At 37.7% G+C, this 22,182-nt stretch overlaps 1 protein-coding gene across 1 annotated transcript in view; it reads right to left on the reverse strand.

Moving 5' to 3' along the window:
• Nucleotides 1-22,182, reverse strand: part of LOC148843324 (ATP-dependent caseinolytic (Clp) protease/crotonase family protein) — a 30,818-nt gene that overhangs the window by 1,435 nt on the left and 7,201 nt on the right. Inside the window, exons 6-10 of the mRNA XM_088956844.1 lie at nt 11,481-11,564; nt 11,174-11,258; nt 6,330-6,415; nt 6,107-6,228; nt 4,974-5,034 (exon numbers count right to left, since the gene is read on the reverse strand). Of these exons, the coding sequence (XP_088812970.1) occupies nt 4,974-5,034; nt 6,107-6,228; nt 6,330-6,415; nt 11,174-11,258; nt 11,481-11,564 (438 nt within the window). The remainder of the gene's footprint in view (nt 1-4,973; nt 5,035-6,106; nt 6,229-6,329; nt 6,416-11,173; nt 11,259-11,480; nt 11,565-22,182) is intronic.

The following is a 22,182-nucleotide window of genomic DNA, read 5'->3' on the forward strand; positions in this document are numbered from 1 at the left end:
ATTGAAGGCCAACCCATCCCATCCATCAACCACCCACATCCCTTTGTAAGTCGCATTTCTAATATGTATGGGTTGCAACCCAAGCTAACTCACACCTAACCTAATCCACCCTAGTTGACCCACTTGAATATTTAAAATTATGTAACCAATCTGTATTGGAAAAAAAAAACCTTTGTTTTTCTTATAGTGCCACATGTCCTTAACTAACTGGTTCAACCCAAACATAAAATTTGGACTTCATTAGAGAAGTTGGAAAGGAGATAAAGAGAGAGAAACCACATACCAGGAGGATAGAAAATTATAAAATAGTAGGGAGATAAAAGATAAGCATGACAGAGAAACAAGATAAGAGAGAGGAGAGAGAAAATAGAAGAGATATCGAAGAGAAAAGCGAGAAAAAACATAGGAGAGGAAGACAAAAGAGAGAGAAAAGTGGAGCAAGGTTTTAGAAAGAGTGGGAGGCGTACATTTGGAAGCTCCCCAAAATGCCCTAAGGCACATGTTAGAAACATCTATGCTTCTGAGACATACACCTCATGTGCTTCATGCATGCCTTGCACAGAAAGAAACAAAAGAAAAGAAAGAAGAAAAAAAGGAAAAGGAAAGGGAAAAGGAAAAGGAAGTCTAGGCCAGGGGACTTTGCCCCTTAGAACCCCCCCCCCCCAAAACACCTCTCTGATGTGTGGCCAATTTGGTATTTTTGTGCCAGGGGCCCACTTTGCTTCAGCAAGAAAGCAAAACCCCCTTTCAGCTAGTCTTATACATTCTCATTCTTTTACCGCAAGAAATCTTTCATCAAAAAGAGACAAGGAAAACGAGACTCCTTCCTCCCCTTCCCCCCCTCCTTCCTCTTCCTCTTCATCTTCTTCCTCCTCTTGAGGAGGCTTACACCTTGTGCTCAGAAAGCTAATGCCTCATACGTTCTAAAATAAACCTCATGCTTCCAGATAGTGGGATGCCTCACGTCTCACCTCTGCATTTTAAAATATTGGGTGGGAGAAGGAAGAAACGAGAGAAAAATAGAGTAGAGAGAAGGAAGAGATGAGAGAGAAGTGGGATGAGAAAAATGAGAGGAGGGAAAATAGAGAAAAAAAAAGGAGTGAAGAGAGTAGAGAGAATTGGTGAGAGAGAGCAATGAGAGATGGGAGAAAGGAAAGAAAAACAGAGAGCAGAGAGAAATGGATGAAAGAAAGGAGAGAGTAGCAAAGAACCAATGTGCACCCATAACCCAACCCTTTTTACTTAAACCAATGGGTGGCTAAACCCATATTCAACCCATATCTTAAATGGATGAAAGGAAAGAAAAACAGAGAGCAGAGAGAAATGGATGAGAGAAAGGAGAGAGTAGCAAGAAACCAATGTGCACCCATAACCCAACCCTTTTTACTTAAACCAATGGGTGGCTAAACCCATATTCAACCCATATCTTAAATGGATGAATTTGGGTGGGTTGGGTAAGAAATTGCCACCTGTGCAGAAGTGTATCACCAGCATCATGTAATGTATTTGAAACCATTTGGAAGAGTATTTTTTTTAATCAGCAACATAATAATAGATTTTATTAAATTGAGAGACATAAAGTAGATAAAAGTGAAAGGATGGTCAGCCTCAACTAACCATCCAATTCAGATACAGTATTTGAAACCACTTCAGTGCATTACATACAATCGCCCATGTTCTGTCATTCCCAAAAACATAGAACTTCTTGTCACCCCCTATTTTGCTGGCCCATCTGCTAGGCTATTTGCAGTCTAGGTGCCCATCATATGATTGCTCTTAACTCATTAATTCCTTGACTTTCCTGATTTCATACCTATGCCTCTAAAGCCTCTCCTCCAAGCTTTCCAACCACCCTATTATAAATTTAGCATCTCCTTCAACTACCAAAGTTGTCGTATTTCATTAGTTTGGCTCTTTACAGTCCCTGCTAACACAGTCTTTAATTCTGCCCTCAGTGCCCTGATTGAGTCCCCAATTCTAATAATGTCATCCATTGTGAAGACAGCAAACAGTCCAAGAGTTTTTGCCCAATGTGCCACTTTAATGGAGATATTATCAATTAATTGTTCTTAAGTCCTGTTCCTTATCATTTAAGGTTCAAGCATTCTTTTTCTTCCCACACACACCATAACGTTGCAGCTCTAAGACACCTCAATAGGATTCTTCCTCTATTTCTTGCAGTGGAGAAGAATGAGGAATCAAACAGATGTCATTAGGAGGCACCCACCTGCACCCAAACAAAGAGAAAAAAAATGCTCCTAAATAGCAAGCACATAGCTGCATGAAAGAAATTTTCACCACTAGCATTTCACATGGGGCAGACATTTAGGGATAGAACCATGAAGACTGTTTCCACTATTAGGTGTCCTGGGTGTTAAGTTTGTTATGAAAACATCCCAACAGAAGGCTATCTTAGGTGGCACAGGACCACTCCAAATGGCTATGACCGAACAAAGAGCTTGTTGAAGGGTTAGAAGAGAGGCAAACAAAAAAAGAAGCGCAGGAATAGGAACAGGAGGAATTGAGCATCCAAAGTCTGGAAATTTGTTTTTTCAAATCAAGGACAACACCCTCTAGAGATTCTAGTAGAGCCAAAATTTTCTGGGTTTCACAATCCCTAAAGGCCCCTCTGCAAACCCAAGTCCCAAGCCAAACCTTGTGAGGAGAGAGTATAGCACTTAGAGATAAGACAATCAGGACACAGACAAAGAAAGTAATCTATCCTTGAGAGCCACATCTCCCTACCAAAGGCCCAGCCAAATTTTAGTTTTATCATCTGAAATAACATCATATTTAATGACCCGAAGAAGGAGAGTAATGCATAAATAGACTTCAAAGGAGTCAACAAGGTCACTCTTGCTTTGAAACATGCATCCTAGGCATTCAAACTAACACCATGAATACTTTTGATGACTGCATGCAAAAGTTTACTTGAATCCTTTGGGAATCTCCACAACCATTTTCCTAATAGAGAAGAATTTATGAATGAGATCCTCACCAACCCTAGTCGCCCTTGTTTTAGACTCCTATACAATGTTTTAAAAACTGACCCGGAGGCCAAACCGTTTTTGCCTCCGGGTTGCAGGTCACCAGTTTGACCGTCCAGGTCGAACAGGTTTACCGTCCAACATGTATGTATGTATGTGTGTGTTTATATATATATATATATGTGAGTGTGTGTGTGTGTGTGTGCATGTGGGTATGCATATATATGTGTATAAATATATATTTTATCAATAAATAATGTATAATTATGTTTCAGATATGTTATATGTATTTTTATATTCAATTTATGTTTTTAATTCATCTTTTATTTTTTTTATTTATAAAAATATTAAAATTTGCAATTTCTCAACACCTCATCCAAAAATGACCTTATCCACCAAGGCATACACTTATTTCCTAGTCAAGCTCACACGCCCAACCTCTACCTCCTGATCTATTCACTTCCTCCACACATTCATTTGCAATTAGCATCTGATAGGTAATTTATCTACCTCCAATGAATGCACCTTGATTCTATGACACCACTTCATACAAAACTTCATTTGACCTCAAAGATAGAACCTTGGCAATAATCTTATACATGCTAGATCCATACCTATGAAACTCAAAATTAATATGTCATGGTCAGACTACTGGTTGAGGGATGCATAAAACTGAATTTTGACGGCAGTAGTAGGAGGAACCCAGGCCCTTCAAGTATAGGAGGCATCTCCAAAAATAAGCTAGGTCACGTGATGGCATTTCTCAGGTCTGATTGGCATTGAGGATTCTTATAGGGCTAAAATTAATGGCAGTTGTGGAAGGGGAAGTCAAAGCAAAGGAGTTAGGTGTGCACAAGCAGACTGTGGAAGGTGATTCTCAATTGGTGGTCAAGTGTAAAGGGAATGTCTTAAGAAAATACCAAATCAATTAAAGAAGAATAAATGGTTATCTACGGAAAAATGGATGTGAGAATTCAATGTGTCCAAAGGATGGCTAACAGTATGGCTGATGTTTTGACAAAACAAGGAGAAATCAAATGTTTTGAGCTCAATTGTAAAATTTGTTATCTTGGAGATAAGCTGATTTGTCTCTATTTGTATTGTATTCGTTTTATCTTTCTTTAATTAATGAAAGTTACAGTTATTGATAAAAAAATCTTACACATGCTATCCACCAAGCTAATGGATCTAAAATCCTTCGGATGTACAGCTTGAGAAGTTTTAGGAACTAGAGCCACAAAAGTTGCATTTAACCCTTTGTTTACAATTCCGCTATCATGAAATTCCTTGAAAACCTCCATCAAGTTCTTTTGCAAAATGCCCCAACATTTTTGGTAAAACCCAATAGAGAAACCAGCTGGACTTGGAGATTTAGAGCTGTCTATCTCAAGAATTGCTTTTCCCACTTCCTCCTCTTCAAACTACCTCTAGCTCCCTTGCCAGATCCACTTCAAAGGTTGTACCACTCCAGCCCCAACACCATCAGTCACAAAGGAGCAGAGGTCCCATAAATGCATTTTAGTGATTCACCAACATAATGGAGATTTCTTCTTGATCGTCCACTAATTTGGCAATGAAATTCTTCTTGTTTCTTGCTTCCACCATTATATGGAATATCTGGTGTTTCCATCCCCGTTTTTCATTTACATCTTGCTTTTTGCATCCATGAAATCTCTTCTCTTTGAAGAATCTCATTCAGATTCCTTTATATCCAATCTTTCAATTTGGATGAGTTCAAATCATATAGTATTCTAACAAATGTGTCAACAACAGAAGTATATGCTTTACCCACTTCCAAAAATCTACTATAAGAATTACAGAAAAATAAAATTTCACATAAAGTGAAGCAACCAGTTTGGGGTTACAAGCAAGGGAACTACCTAGTATCTCTTGGAGAATGGAGATTCTTTTCTCTTGAGTTGTAACTCAATTATCTTGTTGTATCCTATTTTTTCACAAAGGAAAATGAGGTGCCTTCATGCTTACCAGAGAAGCAATAATTTCTTCGACTGTGTCATGGCAAAAAAATTTGTCAATTGTTTCAATCCTGAATAAATGACCAAAAGGAAAATGAGTTACAAGCCATAAACTAGATCAAAAGGAGTGTAAATTTTTATTCTTACTGAAGAGCAAAACAAGAAAGAGTCCATTCTCATTACCAAGAAAGATTTTTTTTCCTTTCATTTTTTTCTGTAACAAAACTTCAGCCAACCAAGGTTTTGATATATCAAGGAATAGAGAAGGGAAGTATGTTCTAAGCACACTAAATGAACAAATAAGAATCTTAGCTTGGCATAACATCTACATGCTATATTGCCCATCTGCATCAAGGTCCAATGAAAATTCAATATCCACACCAGGTTCCTGTTATATATCTAGGGAAAATAGGGTGCATTTCATTCAACATTCAATAATGAGAATCTGGTGGCCTAGCTTGTAGTCTCATGATGGGGCTGGCCATGGGGATCATATAGTAGCCTATGTTTCAGTGTAATACCAAAAGAAACCTAATCTCTACCATACTGTCTGTTAGTCCCAATAGGGTAACTATGGACTTTAAAAGCCTCAATGATTGTTACTAGTCTTGGTACTATCTTGGTTTTTTATACTAGTAAAAATGTAAAATTAACATTCAATACAAGATAATAGATTTTAAATGTAGGAAAAACCATTGGCTAAACATATCCATCTCTATTAATATTAAAATACTGTTCATCATTATCATCTAAGCTTTATCCCAACTATATGGGGTCAGTTACATGAATCCTGTTTTGCCATTCTATTCTGTTTAATGCCATTAAAATATTAAAATCAAGTTGATGGCCAAAATTGCAGACTTTGTTTTGAAATTTTATTTGAATTTCCAACTCAATTTTAGCAAACTGAAAGCTTCTCATGTGCATACAAATGTGAGTTGAATATGTGGTGATCAGAACACTATTCTAGCTTATTATGGAACCTTTGGTGTGATGATTTAGAATTAATTCTTAAATCAAGGCAAAATAAGCAATTATAACAAAAGTTTCCCCTTCCAACCATAAAAGAAAAGAAAGCACCTGAACTAATTTACATGGCACATGTCCCAAAATAGGTGGCAATAATAAGCAAAAACAAAATACCTATGAAGAACACTCCTTTTGTCAGGGTATACAAGATCACCATATTGCTCTAAGGAGGTTTCTATGACAGAAGGATCATCTGTAATCAATTTACCAAGTCGTTCTTCAATCCATGCAAGTCTCTGTTAACAAGAGATGATTATTAGAGGATACTGGACCATAGGGTAGAAAACAAGGCATCAAAAAGTGAAAACACAATGGAGAGGACATTAAGAATACAGACTGCATTGAGTGAATAGTGTGTAGCAAGGCCACAAGCAATCATTTCTACTCCATTAATTTTTTCTCCTGTTAAAGCCAAATATTCACCTGTAAGCAACAAACAAGCAACACACTTGTAGGTCATTGCCAGGACATAACCTGTGGATGATCACTAGTCAGCATAAACATGTAGCAGATGTATGTCCTAAGCTTGCAATTCAATTACCAAAATTACTCTATGCATCTTCAGTTGAATCCATGAAAACATAAAATCTCAACATGAAAATACATGCAAGCTTACCTCAAGGAAAATATACTTGAAAATAAATAATTATATTCTCTTTTTGTCTATTTGAAATAAGTAGAGGGACCAAGGCGCAAAACTACATTAATTAGTTTATCAGGTTCCAATGTAATGATAATGGACAGGATATCAATTTCATTTATTTTAATAAAGAACATTCAGCCTCCTACCAATGGGGTTGACTACAGGAATCCTGTGCCACCATTCCATTCTGTTTGGTGTCATAAACTTGGAAAATACAATTCTTTGATAATATGGCTTGGTACGATCAAAATAACCAGCCAATTTTCTACCAGAGAACATTAGTCATGTATCAGTCAAAAGGAAGCATCCGGTGTAATCACATTGCAGAAGTAGCCAATCTCTTTTATTTTAGCCAAGCTGATTAATGTGGAATGGCAAAACAGGATTCATACAGCCAACCCTATATAGTGACCAATGCAAGTGCATATAAGAAAATTTTAGGCAAGTCTCAAACAAAGAAACTAAAGAAGGGTCACATATTAGACCTGCAGGATGCACCATCAACCGGAAAAGAATCAACAGATCGATCAGTCAAACCTTGCCCAAGTTGGTTGAAATTTTATGCCATTAAAGTATGTTTATAGTACTCAAATAGTGTAGATTTTCAGCTCAAACCAACATGCAGAAGTGCCCCAACTAAAGGCTTCAAGATACTGGTTCTTGGGTTCTGCACAGTCATAGTAAAAGTCCTACCTAACAGGATGACCAGTGAACCCCGACTAGAGTCTTTAGTTTGAAAAGGAAGTTTTTACTTATTTTTGTCAAGTCTGAATACAAGTAGGAGTTGGAAGTTGCTATCTTGGGTCTATAAATACATATCACAGAAGAATTAGGAAAAAGGAGCTAATAACTGTTGATTGAAGGTTTTACTTTGAGAACTAATAATTGTTGATGGAAGGTTTTATTTTGAGAGCTAATAATTGTTGATTAAAGGTTCGGTATTTTTTGTGTAACTTTTTTCTTCTCTTGAGAGCATCCAGAGAATCGAAGATTATAAAGTGACGATGATAATTTAGGTCGAAATTAGCCAATAAAAAAAAGGAAAAGATAACTAGTTACTGTCAATTCTTCATTTTTTTCTTGCAGTAATGCATAATGAAGTCAAAACCTTTAAAGAATTCCTTAATTTTAATAAGCTATATACCATTACCAACCATAGTTTCACTTTTAAATGCACATTTTATATTCTTGTTAAAAAAATGTGAGCAAGCAAGAACTACTGTTACTAAGTCAAGGCAGAAACAACAAAATAGGTGGCATGTATGCACTGTAGACTAAAAATTTTTACTAGAAACAATCCAATGGCCATGAACAATACAGAAAGATAATGTGACAGATACAAAGGGTATCATGCTCCCTTTTTTATTTTTTGATAAATGAGTAGAATTTTATTAATCACAGAGAAAGTGTACAATCAGCCTAAGAGGAGGCATAAGATGTTACCTCCCCTTGGAACTGAGCACTACGCAAATCAACACACTCTAGCCTGAATTACAATTATAAGGTAGCCCAAAACAGATCACCCCTTGATACCCCTTGTTTAGCAAAAGAATCAGCCATGGCCTTTGCCGATCTGCTGACCTATTGAAACCTAACTGCCATATTCCTTGTCAGCCAATTAACTTTCTTCAAGAGATCCCTGTAACCCCAAAAGACTTTCTGAATTTGACACCCAGCCCACTATCACCTTGGACTCCCTCTCAACTATCAAGTTCTCCACTGCAAGTTTATTAGCAACATGTATATCTTGTACCACTGCTTGTATCTCAGCCCTTATAGAATCACCAACTCTTACCGGTCCTAAGAATAAAGATAGGATGTTGCTGTCCTTACCTCTCAGAATCCCCCCTATACTTGAGGGCCCTGGATTACCTTGGCTGCTTCCGTCAAAATTTAGTTTTACCAGTCCTTCTGGAGGAGGTTTCCGTTCTGCTTGTAGTCTGTTCTTTGTGGAGACTGATGATGCCACTGCTGCCCAATTTCTCCTTAAATCACCATAAGAATAGTTCACAAACAAGTCTGAAGTTTTCAGCCAAGAGGTTGTCCTTGTCATTATACACTCCTTTACTTCAGCAAGGCTTCTTTCCTTTACTTAAAATATTCTAGCATTCCTCTCCTCCCACATTGTCCACAAGTTAGCTGCTCTGATACACTTCCACATTAACTTCAGAGGGCAAGTTCCACCTGCACCCAAATAATAATAAAACCCAGTTCCAAATATTGGCAGCAGAAAATCAAGATATCAGCAAAGGGTGACAGTCCTCATGCCAGTAGGGCCATATCGGGCGTTTCAATACTTTTTTTTACTTTTTTTTTCAAAACTAGTTCAGGGGAGCCGGTCTAGGACCCCTCCATCCCCTGAACCGGTCAGACCCCCGACACACCCACTGTAGGGGCATATCGGAAGGGTCCCGAAACGATACGTATCGGCCAAGACGGGCCGATACATAACGGCACTTTGAACCTTGTCCACAATATTAACCTTACCATAATAGGCTTCCCAATACAGCTATTTTAAGAGGAATGGGCCTTGACCAGATTTCTTTAACAGGTAAAACCCAAGAGGAGAGGGTAGAACAGAGGGGGTTTAAAGAAAGAGGGACAAGTGAAGAGCCACTAAGGGTCAAAGTCCAAATCCTTTTTATCAGGTGTAGGAAGGTCCAAACACACAGAGTCTAGAACAAGCAACAGACCTAAAACACAAGCAGATTCATCATCCTTAAACTTCTTCGAAACCCAAAATCCTAGTTTAAAGCCATTGGGAGAACCGGGGGGAGAGGAACCATGAGATATATTTCTTTTTAAAGAGGGAGATAGAATAGATGGAAGGGAATCGGTCTTTTAGGAGTTGACTGCCCACCCAAACATCTTCCCAAAAGAGGATTGAATTTCCAAAGCCATCATCATACCTTACAAACCTGAAGATTTGGGGAAGAATGCTAGAAATTGCCTTCTAGGGTGTTGTGAGCAAAGCCCTTCGGGATACCCTGGCATCCCGACTGGATTCAAAACAGCCATGGATACTCTTCACCACTTCATGCCATAAACTCTCTCTCTCTAGGAGCCACCTCCAAAGCCATTTCGTTTTTACTCACTACATCCCCTAACCCTAAGCCATTGGGAGAACCGGGGGGAGAGGAATCATGAGATATATTTCTTTTTAAAGAGGGAGATAGAATAGATGGAAGGGAATCAGTCTTTTAGGAGTTGACTGCCCACCCAAACATCTTCCCAAAAGAGGATTGAATTTCCAAAGCCATCATCATACCTTACAAACCTGAAGATTTTGGGAATGCTAGAAATTGCCTTCTAGGGTGTTGTGAGCAAAGCCCTTCGGGATACCCTGGCATCCCAACTGGATTCAAAACAGCCATGGATACTCTTCACCACTTCATGCCATAACCTCTCTCTCTCTCTAGGAGCCACCTCCAAAGCCATTTCGTTTTTACTCACTACATCCCCTAACCCTAAGCCCCCTTATTTTTTACTTCAGCTCACTACTTCCCACCTAATCGAGTGGTCTTTTTCCTCTGCCCTAGGCTCCTATAAGAAATTCCTCATCAATTTTTCTAACCTCTTAGCCTCTCTTTTAGGTATTTTAAAGACTGACATTAAATAAATTGGCAGGTTGGCTAGTGTTGCCATAACCAAAGTTACTCTACCCCCCAAAGATATATAGTTTCTCTTCTAGGTTGCCAGTCCGTTTTCAAAATTTTCCACCATAGGGTTGAACACCTATTTTCCTTTGGGTCAGCACCTAAGGAGTCCTAAATAGGATAAAGGCCACTATGACCAAATGCAATCTAAACGGGCTGCAATAAACTCCATCTCCGTTCTAGTCAGGTTTATCCCCACTACACAGCTCTTCTCAAAGTTTATTTTCAGGTTTGAGGCCCTCTCAAAGAGAATTATTAGATCCTTCAGATTTCTCACCCCCATCAATTCACAACCCTCACAAAAAGTTATAATGTCATCTACAAACTGAAGATGAACAACTGGAACTCTATCTCTAACTATTCTCCACCCTCTTATTGACACAACCTTGTCCCTTCTAATAAGAATACTAAAAGCATCAACAACTAGTGTGAATAAGAAAGGAGACAAGGGATCACCTTGTCTTAGGCCCCTACTAGCTAGGAAAAAATCATTAACTATCCCGTTGACTAAGACAGAGTAATGGGAGGAGGTAAGGCAACCATTTATCCATTTCCACTGTCTATCCCCAAACCCACACTTCCCCATTTCCTCCACACATTCATTTGCTATTAGAATTTGATCAACTATTTGTTTCCCCTAAAGGCCTAAACAAAGGCACTTTGAGCTTGACTACTAATAAGGGAGGGAAGGACCTTTTTAATCCTCAGAGATAAGACCTTAGCCAAAAAGGGAATCATGCTCCTTACATAGAAAGGTTTATTCAGTGTCTTAGCATTAAGGGAGCAGTCAATACAAACTCTAGAAGAACATAAATATATCAAACTAGAGAAATCAACCATTAATAGGTACCTGTCATAAATTGCATGCTTAGTAGGACTCACCTAGATAGCCAGGTAGACGAGAGAGATAGAAGGAAGACCCAGCATCAGGATGGAAACCAATTTGAGTTTCTGGAGCAGAAAATACCTACCATTTGCTCCCATAATGTGAGAACTACTTAAATTGTTAATAAACAAACAAACTAGGCTGCAAAGATAAGCACAACATAGTGAATATGAAGAGATTAGATATAGTACAAAGTCAAATTTCAAAGTCAATAATGTTTAAGGCATGTGGTGTGTTGGTTAACATAATGATTTAAGGTGATCTCATCAAGAGATAAGAAAAAATGTATTGGAAGATGCATACAGTTTTATCAGTTGCCACGCGAAATGTCCCTAGAAGTGCAACCCCAGCCCCAGCTCCCATGGTAATACCATCCAGAATGGATACCTATATGAAGGGAATCGCATATACAATGGTCAATAGACAAAATACTAAGTCCAGACAATGGTTAGTACTACAGATAATTCAAACATCATTACAACAAAAAAAAAACAACTACTTATTCAGCTAGTATAGAAAGAAATTTTACACTAAAAAAAAGTTCCATCAGCACTATAAGGGTAGATCACAAGTCTATAATCCAATAGGAAATAAAAGGCAAGAACATGATATGATTAACATAAAGTTTAAATCTGCTTACGCATACTACATGTTTGAATGATACTAAGGCCCTCTAAGAACAGGGAGAAGAAAAATGAAAAAAAAAAAGAGCTAAGGAAAGTGTACAGCTTAAAAACAGCAGGATGGGGAGATGGGTTTTTAATCTTTCTTCTTTGCATTCCCTTTGTTTTCTGTTTTTGGGGAGCTAAGTTATTTCATCTCCCCTTTTGTATCCATATTCCCTCTTTTCTTTTAATTTAATGAAGATGGTGTTATTGATCCCAAAAAATAAAAAATAAAAAAAGAGCCCAAAGAGAACAAAGGACAAAACAGAATACCAAGTTGGAGATGGGAGAGGCAGAAAAATCTGTAGTGAGAATGGATCGAATGGGCCCTAGTGTTCTTTATTTCTTTTAAGTAGAGTTTAAAAGTTATGTTTCTTAATTATGGGCCTTCTTTTATTTTCTTTAATTATTTCTTTAGTGCTGGCCACCCCATTAAGGGCATCCAAGTAATTGTACTCAGATTTAGAATTATTAATAAAAGTGATGAAAGGGGGCTAGAGAGAGGTTCGAATTCTTCTTTTCTTCTTCCATTGCTGAAACTTCTTTTCTTCTTTCTCTTTCTCTTTTCTTCTTTTCTTGCATTATCTGAATTACTATAGGTGTAATTTTCAACTTGGTATCAGAGCGGGTTCTCACTTTCAACTATTTTCTCCTTTCTCTGCCCATACATAGTGTGTATGGAGAGCTGACCGGTTGATCAATTAGCTACTTATGCAACCCAGTTAGGAAGGTTTTTGGAGAGTTTTGTGGAGGCTTTTCATCCTTAGTTGAAGCCCAAGGCAGGTTCTTAGAGTTTTTTCTCGAAAACCCTAGATAACTGAAGAAACCTTGTTACTATTCGTAGAGACAGTTTGAACCAGGTGCTTGGGAATCAAAAGTAAGCCTTTTGATTTCTATTAGGAGCAGTTTTGGTTGGATTGAATTCTAGAACCTCTAGAAGGGGCGGTTGAAGTTTCTCTCTTTCTCCACATCCTGCAAGACCCTACAAAACCCTAATTTTGGGGGGTTGAGAGGTTATTCTTTGCCTAGAACAGTAAATCTAGCCTAGTAAAGCCCTAATTTTATTTTCGTTTGCATTCATTTACTCAATGGAGCAAATTGGAGGAGAGACCAAATATTCCACAAATTCTAGATTTAGACATGGGGGGTTAGTGGAGAATCTTTTTGGGGTTGTGACTATTGTGTTGCCAAATGGGGCCTATTATTTAGCTTGGTCTCAATCTATTAAGATACATGTGTAGTAGAGGGAAATGGGGTTATATTACCGAGAGCAAGAAGAAACCGGAGGAGGATCCAACCTATGAAAGGTGGATGCAAGAAAACTACACAATAGTGGATTGGTTAGTAAATTCTATGCAATCACACATTAGTCAACATTACTTGTAGATGGAAACTGCAAAAGAAGTCTAGGATAGTGTCGTAGAGACCTATTCCCAAAAGCTTAGTGTTGCTCAGGCCTGCACAGGCGTATGCTATGGTAAGCAGTGAGGAGAGCAAAAGACAGGTTCAGTCTATTGAGCCACAAGTTGATCACTATGCTAATGTGGGGATGAAGCCAAAGGTTAGCACTAGGAAGAAAGATGTTATCTGTGAATAGTGCAAGACGCCTACACACACTAAAGACATGTTGGAAGCTGCATCCAGAGCTTGTTCCTACTAGATTCAAGAAAGCAAATGGTGCGAAAAAGGTTGAATCTAGAAAAGGTGGAAATGGAAATGTAGCCACCTCTTCACAAGGTGAACAAGGACAAGGTGGAGAGAAATCAGTGGGAGAACAGCTTGCAGCCGCCAGGGCTGAATATGAGAAGTATGGCCGAATCATCAATCACTTAGAGTCCACTGCTATACCTCTTTTAGAGATTGTTCCTTTGCATATGCTCACTCAAGTATTCATGCCACTACACATCATGCTTCTATCTTAGGTACTCATAAAACCCCTTAGATAATTGATTCTGGTGCTTCTGACCATATGACCAAGTGTTTCACAGTTATTCACATCTTACCAACTTCTTTCTAGTTGGGATAAGATATCCCTTGTTGATGGCTCCCTAGCCCCTATCACGGAAAAGGGAGACATTGAGACCTCTAATGCCCTGACCTTATCATCTATTCTTCATGTGCCAAAACTTAATACCTATTTGCTTTCAGTTAGTAATTTGATTAAATCCCTAAATTGTAGTGTGACCTTTTTTCCTTTATATTGTGTTTTTCATGACAGAATCTCAAAAGGTGATTGGGGTGGCCATGAGGCAAATGGGATCTATCTATTAGACATGCCTGAGCAGAGCCAAGTACAACCTAAGAGAACTACATTTGTTTCAAAATCCACTAGTTGTATTATGTTATGTCATAGTCGTTTCGATCATTTGTCCTTTTCTTCATTGAGTCAGTTGTTTCTAGAGTTTCTTAAAGGAATTAGTCTATCGACTTTTCATTGTTAGTCTTGTGAGTTCTCAAAGCATTGTAAGATCACTTATCCTTCAGGTAATAAAAGATCAATTATTCCTTTTAATATTGTTCAGCCTGATGTATGAGGGGCTTACCTTACCATGTATGGGTGGGTATAAATATTTGTTTTTTTTATCAATAACAATTTCATTAAAATCCATTAAATCAACATAAGAATAATTACAACCAGGAAGACAAACGCTTCTACCTTGTTTAGCTAATCCATCAACTATAGAATTAGCCAATCTTTTAACCCAACTCATCTTAACTTCCATCTCTTGCACCAACCACTTAAATTTCCTCTCATTGTTGTAATTCCACAAGCCACTGTTGTCTTTATTCAGCCACCCTATCACCACCTCCGAGTCCCCTTCAATTATGAGTTTTTTGATATTCATCTCCTTAGCTTTCTGGACTCCATCCATAACTTCCAAGATCTCAGCTTTAAGGGATTCATCCACTCCAATTGGGCCTGAGAACAAGGTAGAAATGATCCCATTCTCATCTCTAAAAACACCCCCAATCCCTAATTGTCCAAGATTCCCCCTACTCCCATCAAAGTTTAGTTTTAAGAATCCAGCGAGGGGGTCCAAGACACACTCATTACTGGTTTGGTCTATGTACAGTTTGCAATCTCACCCCACTTCCTCAACATGTCATCCACTGTGTAATCTGTAAATAGCTCTAAGGATTTCAGCCACTGTACAACCCTTATATGGATTATAGCCCTCAGTTCTTCAGCCCCTCTCTTAACTTCTAAGAAGATCTTGGAATTTCTTTCTTCCCATAATGACCAGCATACTGTAGCCCTCAGTCCTCTCCACATAGTCCTTCCCCTTTTCATATGCCACCTAAAGAAAGAAGGGGAGAAAAGACTCTGCATGTCTGATGCATGGTTTCAAATGTCGCGAAATGTCACTAATGTCGCCCGACATATGTTTGATGTCAAGGCTCACCGACATGAAAATGGATGGTAATATAAAAATTACATTATTTCGGTCAACATTTCCTATATTTCGGAAATGTCGACCAAATCGGTCCAAATAACCAAAAAAAGGCAGTTTATCCTATTATGTCAACAGGATGTTGACTAATGTATATTAATAATATAATATATTAGTATATTATATTAATATAATACAATATATTATTATAATTTATTCCATTAATAATTTCTATTTAATATTTCAAATAAAATATTTATAAAAAAGAATTTACAAAGTATAAAAACAAAAGAATAAATTAGTTACTTTATAATATAAAACATAAAATATTTTTAAGTAATAAAATATTAACTAGTTAGTATTTATTAAAATAAAAAAATGCTTATTATATTTTATAATAAATTATATTCAACATTTAATATAAAAAATCAGAACAAAATTATTAAATTTTATACTAAATCATTAAATATTATAAATTTAGTATTAAAAATCATAATAAATTCATCAAGTTTTATAAGAAATCAGAATTTATCATAATCTTAATACTACAAAAAGAAGAATCGGTTTATTAAATTTATAATAAAACATAATGTATTATAACTTTAATATTTATAACTCAGAAAAAATGTATTTCTATTTACCGATGTGAAATAAATATATTAGAATTTATAATAAATCAGAATTAAAAATAAGAAAAGAAAAGATCAAATAACCTCGTAAAAACATGAAAATAGATAATAAATTAGTAAATCGTCATTTGCTAATTTGTTATTGATCTTAGTTTCTTAGCTTTATATAATGGTTGGGAATAAGATAATAGTCTAGAAATATGTATTAATGCTTCTTTTATCATTTTACAAAATATCATTGCATATTTCCACATATTTCATAATATTTCCACAATGTCTCTAAACTTTACAATATTTCCCCTCGACATTTCTGACATATGTCCTATATTTTGGTGAGCGACATTTCCATCGACATCGACATTTTAAACCTTGGTCTAATGGAGGGTTCCGTCTACACCCAAAGAGAGAAAAAGCCCACTCCCATATTGACTTTGCAAATTGGCAAGACACCAGTAAGTGAAAACCAGTCTCCCCATCTGCTTTGCAAAGAACACACCAATGAGGTGACAAGCAGGTATTGGGTCTCTTTTTTTGGAGCAGATCACCAGTGTTGAATCTTTCCAGATAGGCTTCCCAACAAAAACTGCCAACCCTAGGAGGAATTGGTCTGCACCAAACCTCATTAACAGAGAAAAGGGGGGTGGGGGTTGCAGGACTGGTGGACTGGCTTAAGACTTTGAAGAAGAAAGAACAAGAGAAAGAGCCAATGGGGGTAGGGGTCCAAATTCTAGAGTCCACCTTAGTGGGGTCTAAGTAAACATTATCAAGAAGTTCGAGGAGGCTCGAAATACTATCAAGGTCTGAGTCCCTCACAACCCTTCTCAGACCCAGGTTCCACCCTCCATGTTCTTGTGAAGTTTTTAGGCGATGCAGTTTTAACAGCTATCTACCTTATTAACCACATGCCTTCTTGAGTCTTGGGGTTAAAATCTCCCTTTGGAGTCCTCCTTCCTGATGTTGAGATTTTCTCTATTCCTCTGAGGGTCTTTGGTTGCCCTTGTTAATGGGACAGTGTATGATTTCTTTAAAGGATTTCGTGGGCTTCGGTAGTGTGACCCCCTTTCTCCTTTTCTTTTTACCCTGATTGTTGAAGCACTAAGTAAATTGATTTCAAGAGCAAATGGTGTGCAGTTATTCAGGGGATGGTCAGTTGGGAGGGACAACGTTTTAGTAACTCATTTACAGTTTGCATATGACATTCTCATTTTTTGTGATGGAGAAAGTAGGGAGGGAGTGAAAAATCTGAAGATGGTTGTGAATCTCTTTGAGAGGATGTCTAATTTGAGGATTAATTGGTCAAAGAGTTTACTGGTTGGAGTCAACATTGAAGAGGTTGAGGTGAGATTTATGGCAAATTCCCTAGGTTGTGAGAAAGGTGAGTGGCCAATGAAATACTTGGGTTTACCACTTGGAGATAATCCTAGATCTGCTAGTTTTTGGTCTCCAGTAGTAGAAAGAATAGAGAAAAGATAAGTGATCTAGAAAAGAAAATATATCTCATTAGGGGGGGAGAGAATAACCCTAATTAAATCTAAATCTCCCAATGTACTACATGTCTATGTTTAGGGTGCCACAAAGGATAGTAAGGAAAGTTGAAAAAATCATGAGGAATTTTCTCTAGGAGCGAGGGGAACAAAGAAGGATCATTTGGTTAGATGGGAAAAGGTGAGGAAACTAAAAAAGGAAGGGGGTTTGGGAATAGGTAACGTTAGAATGAAGAATCAAGCTTTGCTGTGCAAATGGCTCTAGAAGTTTCCAAATGAAAATGGGAAATTATGGCACAAAGTGGTTGCAAGCATTCACGGCACGTCAAGCAATGGATGGGATGTTGGATGTCTCCGTAGGGCTAACTTGGTTGCTCCCTATAAGGCCATCCATGATGTTCTCCCCACGTTCCTTAGATTTATCAAGTATGATTTGTCTTCTGGTAGTATAATCAGATTCTAGGAGGAATTGTGGATTGGAGATACTCCTTTAGGGGAGAAATTTCCTTCTCTTTATGATCTGTCTAGTTTCAAGGGTAAGCCTATTTCCGAAGTCCTAAATCATCATTCTCACCTTCCAGGATTAAATTGGAACCTTGGATTTAAAAGGAATCTCAGAGAGTTTGAATTACTTGTAGTATCCGAGTTGTTAGGATTATTGAATTCTGTTTTCCTAGGGGAAGGTGGGTCAGATTCTAGAATTTAGGATGCTAATTCTGATGGATCTTTTTCTTGTAAATCCTTTCTACATTTGATGGTTGTCACGCATAGGAGTGATTAAAAAATCCGAAAAACCGAACCAACCAAAAAAACCGACCAAAACCGAACCGAAAAATCGGTTAACCAAATCGGTCAATTCGATTTCGATTTGGTGTTTTAAAAAAAAACGAAGGAACCGGTTCGGTTTTGGTTAACCAATATAAAAAATTGACGGTTAACCGAACTAACCGGTATACATGCTTTTCTATATATGTTCTATATGTTTATGTATATTATATATATATATATATACATATTTTATATATAATAAATTAATAAATATGAATTACATATATAAATATATATATATAATATATTACTTATTATTTATTATTTATTATTTAAAATATAATTTTTTATTACATATTTTTATAATAAATATTATAAAAATTAAAAAAACAAAAAACCGGCGAACCAAATTGATCAACTAGTTAATCGTTTGGTTTCTGCTCGATTCCGGTTACCAGTTTTCCAAAAACTAGTACTACCGGTTCGGTTCACAGAAAAGGCCCACGATTCGGTTACCCTTGGCCACACAATCTTCTCTTCAATTTCCAGTCAAAGAAATTTGGTACCCTCCTATTCCCCCTAAAATCGGTGCTTTTTGTTGAGAAGTCTTTCATGGTTGTATTAATACCTTTGACGTACTTCAATGGAGAAGGCCAAATTGGTGCTTATCCCCTAATTGGTGTGCGTGTGTCCTGTGTAAATTGAGTGGTGAGACTGCTTTCCACCTTTTATCATGTCTTTTTGTCAGTTTTATTTGGAATTGGTTTACTTCCCTTTTTGGGTGTAGATGGTCCTCTCCTAACAGGGTGGAAGGTTCAACCCTAATGGTTTCAGTGGTAAGACAAGGAGGGGAAGGATTCTTTGGATGTGCACTAGAGCAACAATACTTTAGACCATTTGAGAGGAAAGAAATGATAGAATATTTGAAAGTAAAGAAAAATGCAAGGGAGCTTTAGTTGAAACAATAACATTGAGGGTGGCACAATGGGTAAAATGCTTAAAGTTGTTTTCAGATTTTAAAGTTGAAGACTTTTTCAGGGTTTGGGGATTATTGTTGCTTCAACATCTATGAGGCGACAGGTGTGTGAGACCTAGTCCCCTCCAACAGAGGGTTGGAAGAAGATGAACTTCGATGGGAGTTGTGTGGGTAACCCAGGCCCCTCAGGTATTGGGGGTGGGGGGGGCATTAGAAATGAAAATGGTTCCATTATTGCTCTATTTTCCGGTCCTGTGGAGGAGGGTGATGTGGCTAGGGAAGAGCTTCTAGCTTGTAGTATATGGGGTTAAGAAGGCCAAATAGTTGGGAATTAAAAGACTAATCATCGAGGGAGATTCAACTATTGTGATAAAATGGTTGCAAAAAGGGGAAGGAGTGACTTGGCAGCTGAAGAATGATTTCAGAAGGTTCAAATGGATGTCAAGGAATATGTCAATTCAGGTGGGTGGGGCTAGGAGATCGGCCAACAGTTTGGCTGATAGCTTAGCAAAGCAAGGGGTTCAAAGAACAGATATGTTTTGGGCACATTTGTAATTCTGTCCTGGGTCAGCTTCTATTTTTGCAACTTCTTGTTGTATCCTAAAGCATTTTAATTAATGAAAATTTTCAGAGTTATTGATCTCAAAAAAAAAAGTTATGTCCACACTCCCAGTTCCAAAAGACACAAGTTTAACCCCAAGGCTCAAAAGTGTATCTTCCCTGGTTATGCCTCCACACAAAAATGGTACTGTTGTTTTGATCCCATTAGTGACACTCGGTTTGTTTCCATGGATGTCACATTTGCAGAGTCGGTTTCTTTTTATGTCCATCCTTTTGAGGGGGAGAGATCTCTCAAGTTGTTTTCTTTATCCCTCCCTTTGCCAACTCCAGTTGAATCTTGTGTTGAGCCCTCCACAGTTACCCCATTCCCATGAAGGGATCCTCTCCTTTGAGGTCTTTCACTCCTGATCCTCCCCCTCCTCCTAGTAGTCCTCCAATTGCTTCCACTCATCCTATTCTCTAGAGGTGGTACCAGCGGCAAAGGCTAAGGCTAACACAAGTTGATCCCACACCTCTAGTCGAGACTCAATTGCTCTCGATTACTGAAGAGAGGACATGTCCATCACCTCCTCCACCAACACCACATTTCCAAACCTTGACCTACCTATTTCTTTGAGAAAAGGTAAGAGGAAATGTATTTCCAAACATCTTTCCTACAGCTTATTGTCCCCATCCTACTATGCCTTTCTAGCCTCCATTTCCTCTCAATCCATCCCAAAGTTTGTTTCAGAAGCCTTAGCAACACCAGATTTGGAAGATGCTATGAGTACTAAAATAGAAACCCTTCATAAAAACGATACTTGGGATATTGTTGACTTGCCAGCTGGGAAAGAACCTATTGGGTGCAAGTGGGTTTTCACTATCAAGTATCATGCAAATGGGTCAATTGAGAGGTATAAGGCCCGGCTTGTTGCTAAGGGATATACCCAAGTATATGGGATAGATTACATTGAGACATTTTCTCCAGTTGCTAAGATGACTTGGATGAGAGTTCTTTTATCCTTAGTCGTGAGCTATGATTGGCCTCTATATCAATTTGATGTTAAGAATGCATTCCTGAATGGTGATCTCACTAAAGTGGTATCAATTTCCTGTTAAGAATGCAGGGTAAGGTGTGTAGATTGAAGAAATCACTTTATGGCCTGAAACAATCTCCACGCGCTTGGTTTGACAGGTTTAGGGCTGCTCTTGTTCAATTCGGCTACACTCAAACTCCATCAAATCATACCCTCTTTATTAAGAGAAAAGGCACTCAGGTGACATTCTTTATAATTTATGTAGATGATATTGTGGTTACTGGTAGTGATACAAAAGAAGTCAGTACTCTCAAGAAGTTTGTCAGTTCTAAATATGAAATTAAAGATTTAGGGGAGTTGCGGTATTTTCAGGGCATTGAAGTTGCTAGGTCCAAGAAAGGCATTTTTATTTCTCAACGGAAGTATGTGCTAGACGCCTAGACCTTCTTACTGAGACTGGAAAACTTAGTGTTAAACCTGCCTCTACCCCTATTGATGTGAATTATAAACTCTCAGCCAATAATGGAGAACTTTTAGCTAATAGGGGAGTGTTTCAGAGATTACTAGGGAAACTTCTTTATCTATGTATGACTCATCCAGACATTTCATATGTTGTGAGTGTCATCAGCCAGTTCATGCATTCTCCCAGAGACACACATATGGTTGTTGCAGAAAGGGTGTTATGCTACCTTAAGGGAACCCCCAGAAAGGATATATTATTTGCTAAACATGGACACATGAAGGTAGAAGAATATACAGATGTTGATTGAGCAAAAAATGTGGATGACAAGAGATCCACATCAAGATATTGTGCTATGGTAGCCAAAAATATTGTTTCCTAGAGAAGCAAAAAGCAGTCAATGGTTGCTAGATCTTCAACTAAGGCAAAGTATAGAGCTATGGCCCATGGTGTTTCTAAGTTGTAATGGCTTAGATCTCTCCTTAATGAAATGGGTATTTCATGTGACAAGCCACTGACGTTGTATTGTGATAACCAAGCTGCTATTAACATTGCTCACAACCTAGTTCAGCATGATACAACATATTGTTAAAACTTCTTTTCTTCTTCTCTCTTTCCCTCTTTTCTTCTTTTCTTGCATTATTTGAATTACTATAGGTGTAATTTTCAACCAAATCCAGTCTACACCCAAAGTTAAAACACAGAACACATCTATAGAAACAAAACCAAGAAGAAAAATAAATAGTTAACACAAAGTAGAGCTTAAAAACATAGAACACATGCATAAAAACAAAAGGAAAAATTTAGGCTCCATTTGGAAGGAGTACAAATACAAATATGTAGAGTGCAAAACTTTGTATTTTGTATTATTTTATATCTATTTGTATTTCTACTCCTTCCAAACTGAGCCTTAAAAACAAACACAGAAATACAAACAAAAATAAGGCAGCAAAGTTCAAGCAAGATAAAGGGGAGAAAATAGAACAAACAAGAGCTGGGAGAGGATCCAACCAATACCCAAAGCCAAAGCATGACACATGTATGGAAGGTGGAA

The sequence above is a fragment of the Nelumbo lutea genome, chromosome 8 (assembly GCF_056320005.1).
Source record: "Nelumbo lutea isolate HS-2025 chromosome 8, American lotus-T2T, whole genome shotgun sequence".
Taxonomy (NCBI): Eukaryota; Viridiplantae; Streptophyta; class Magnoliopsida; order Proteales; family Nelumbonaceae; genus Nelumbo; species Nelumbo lutea.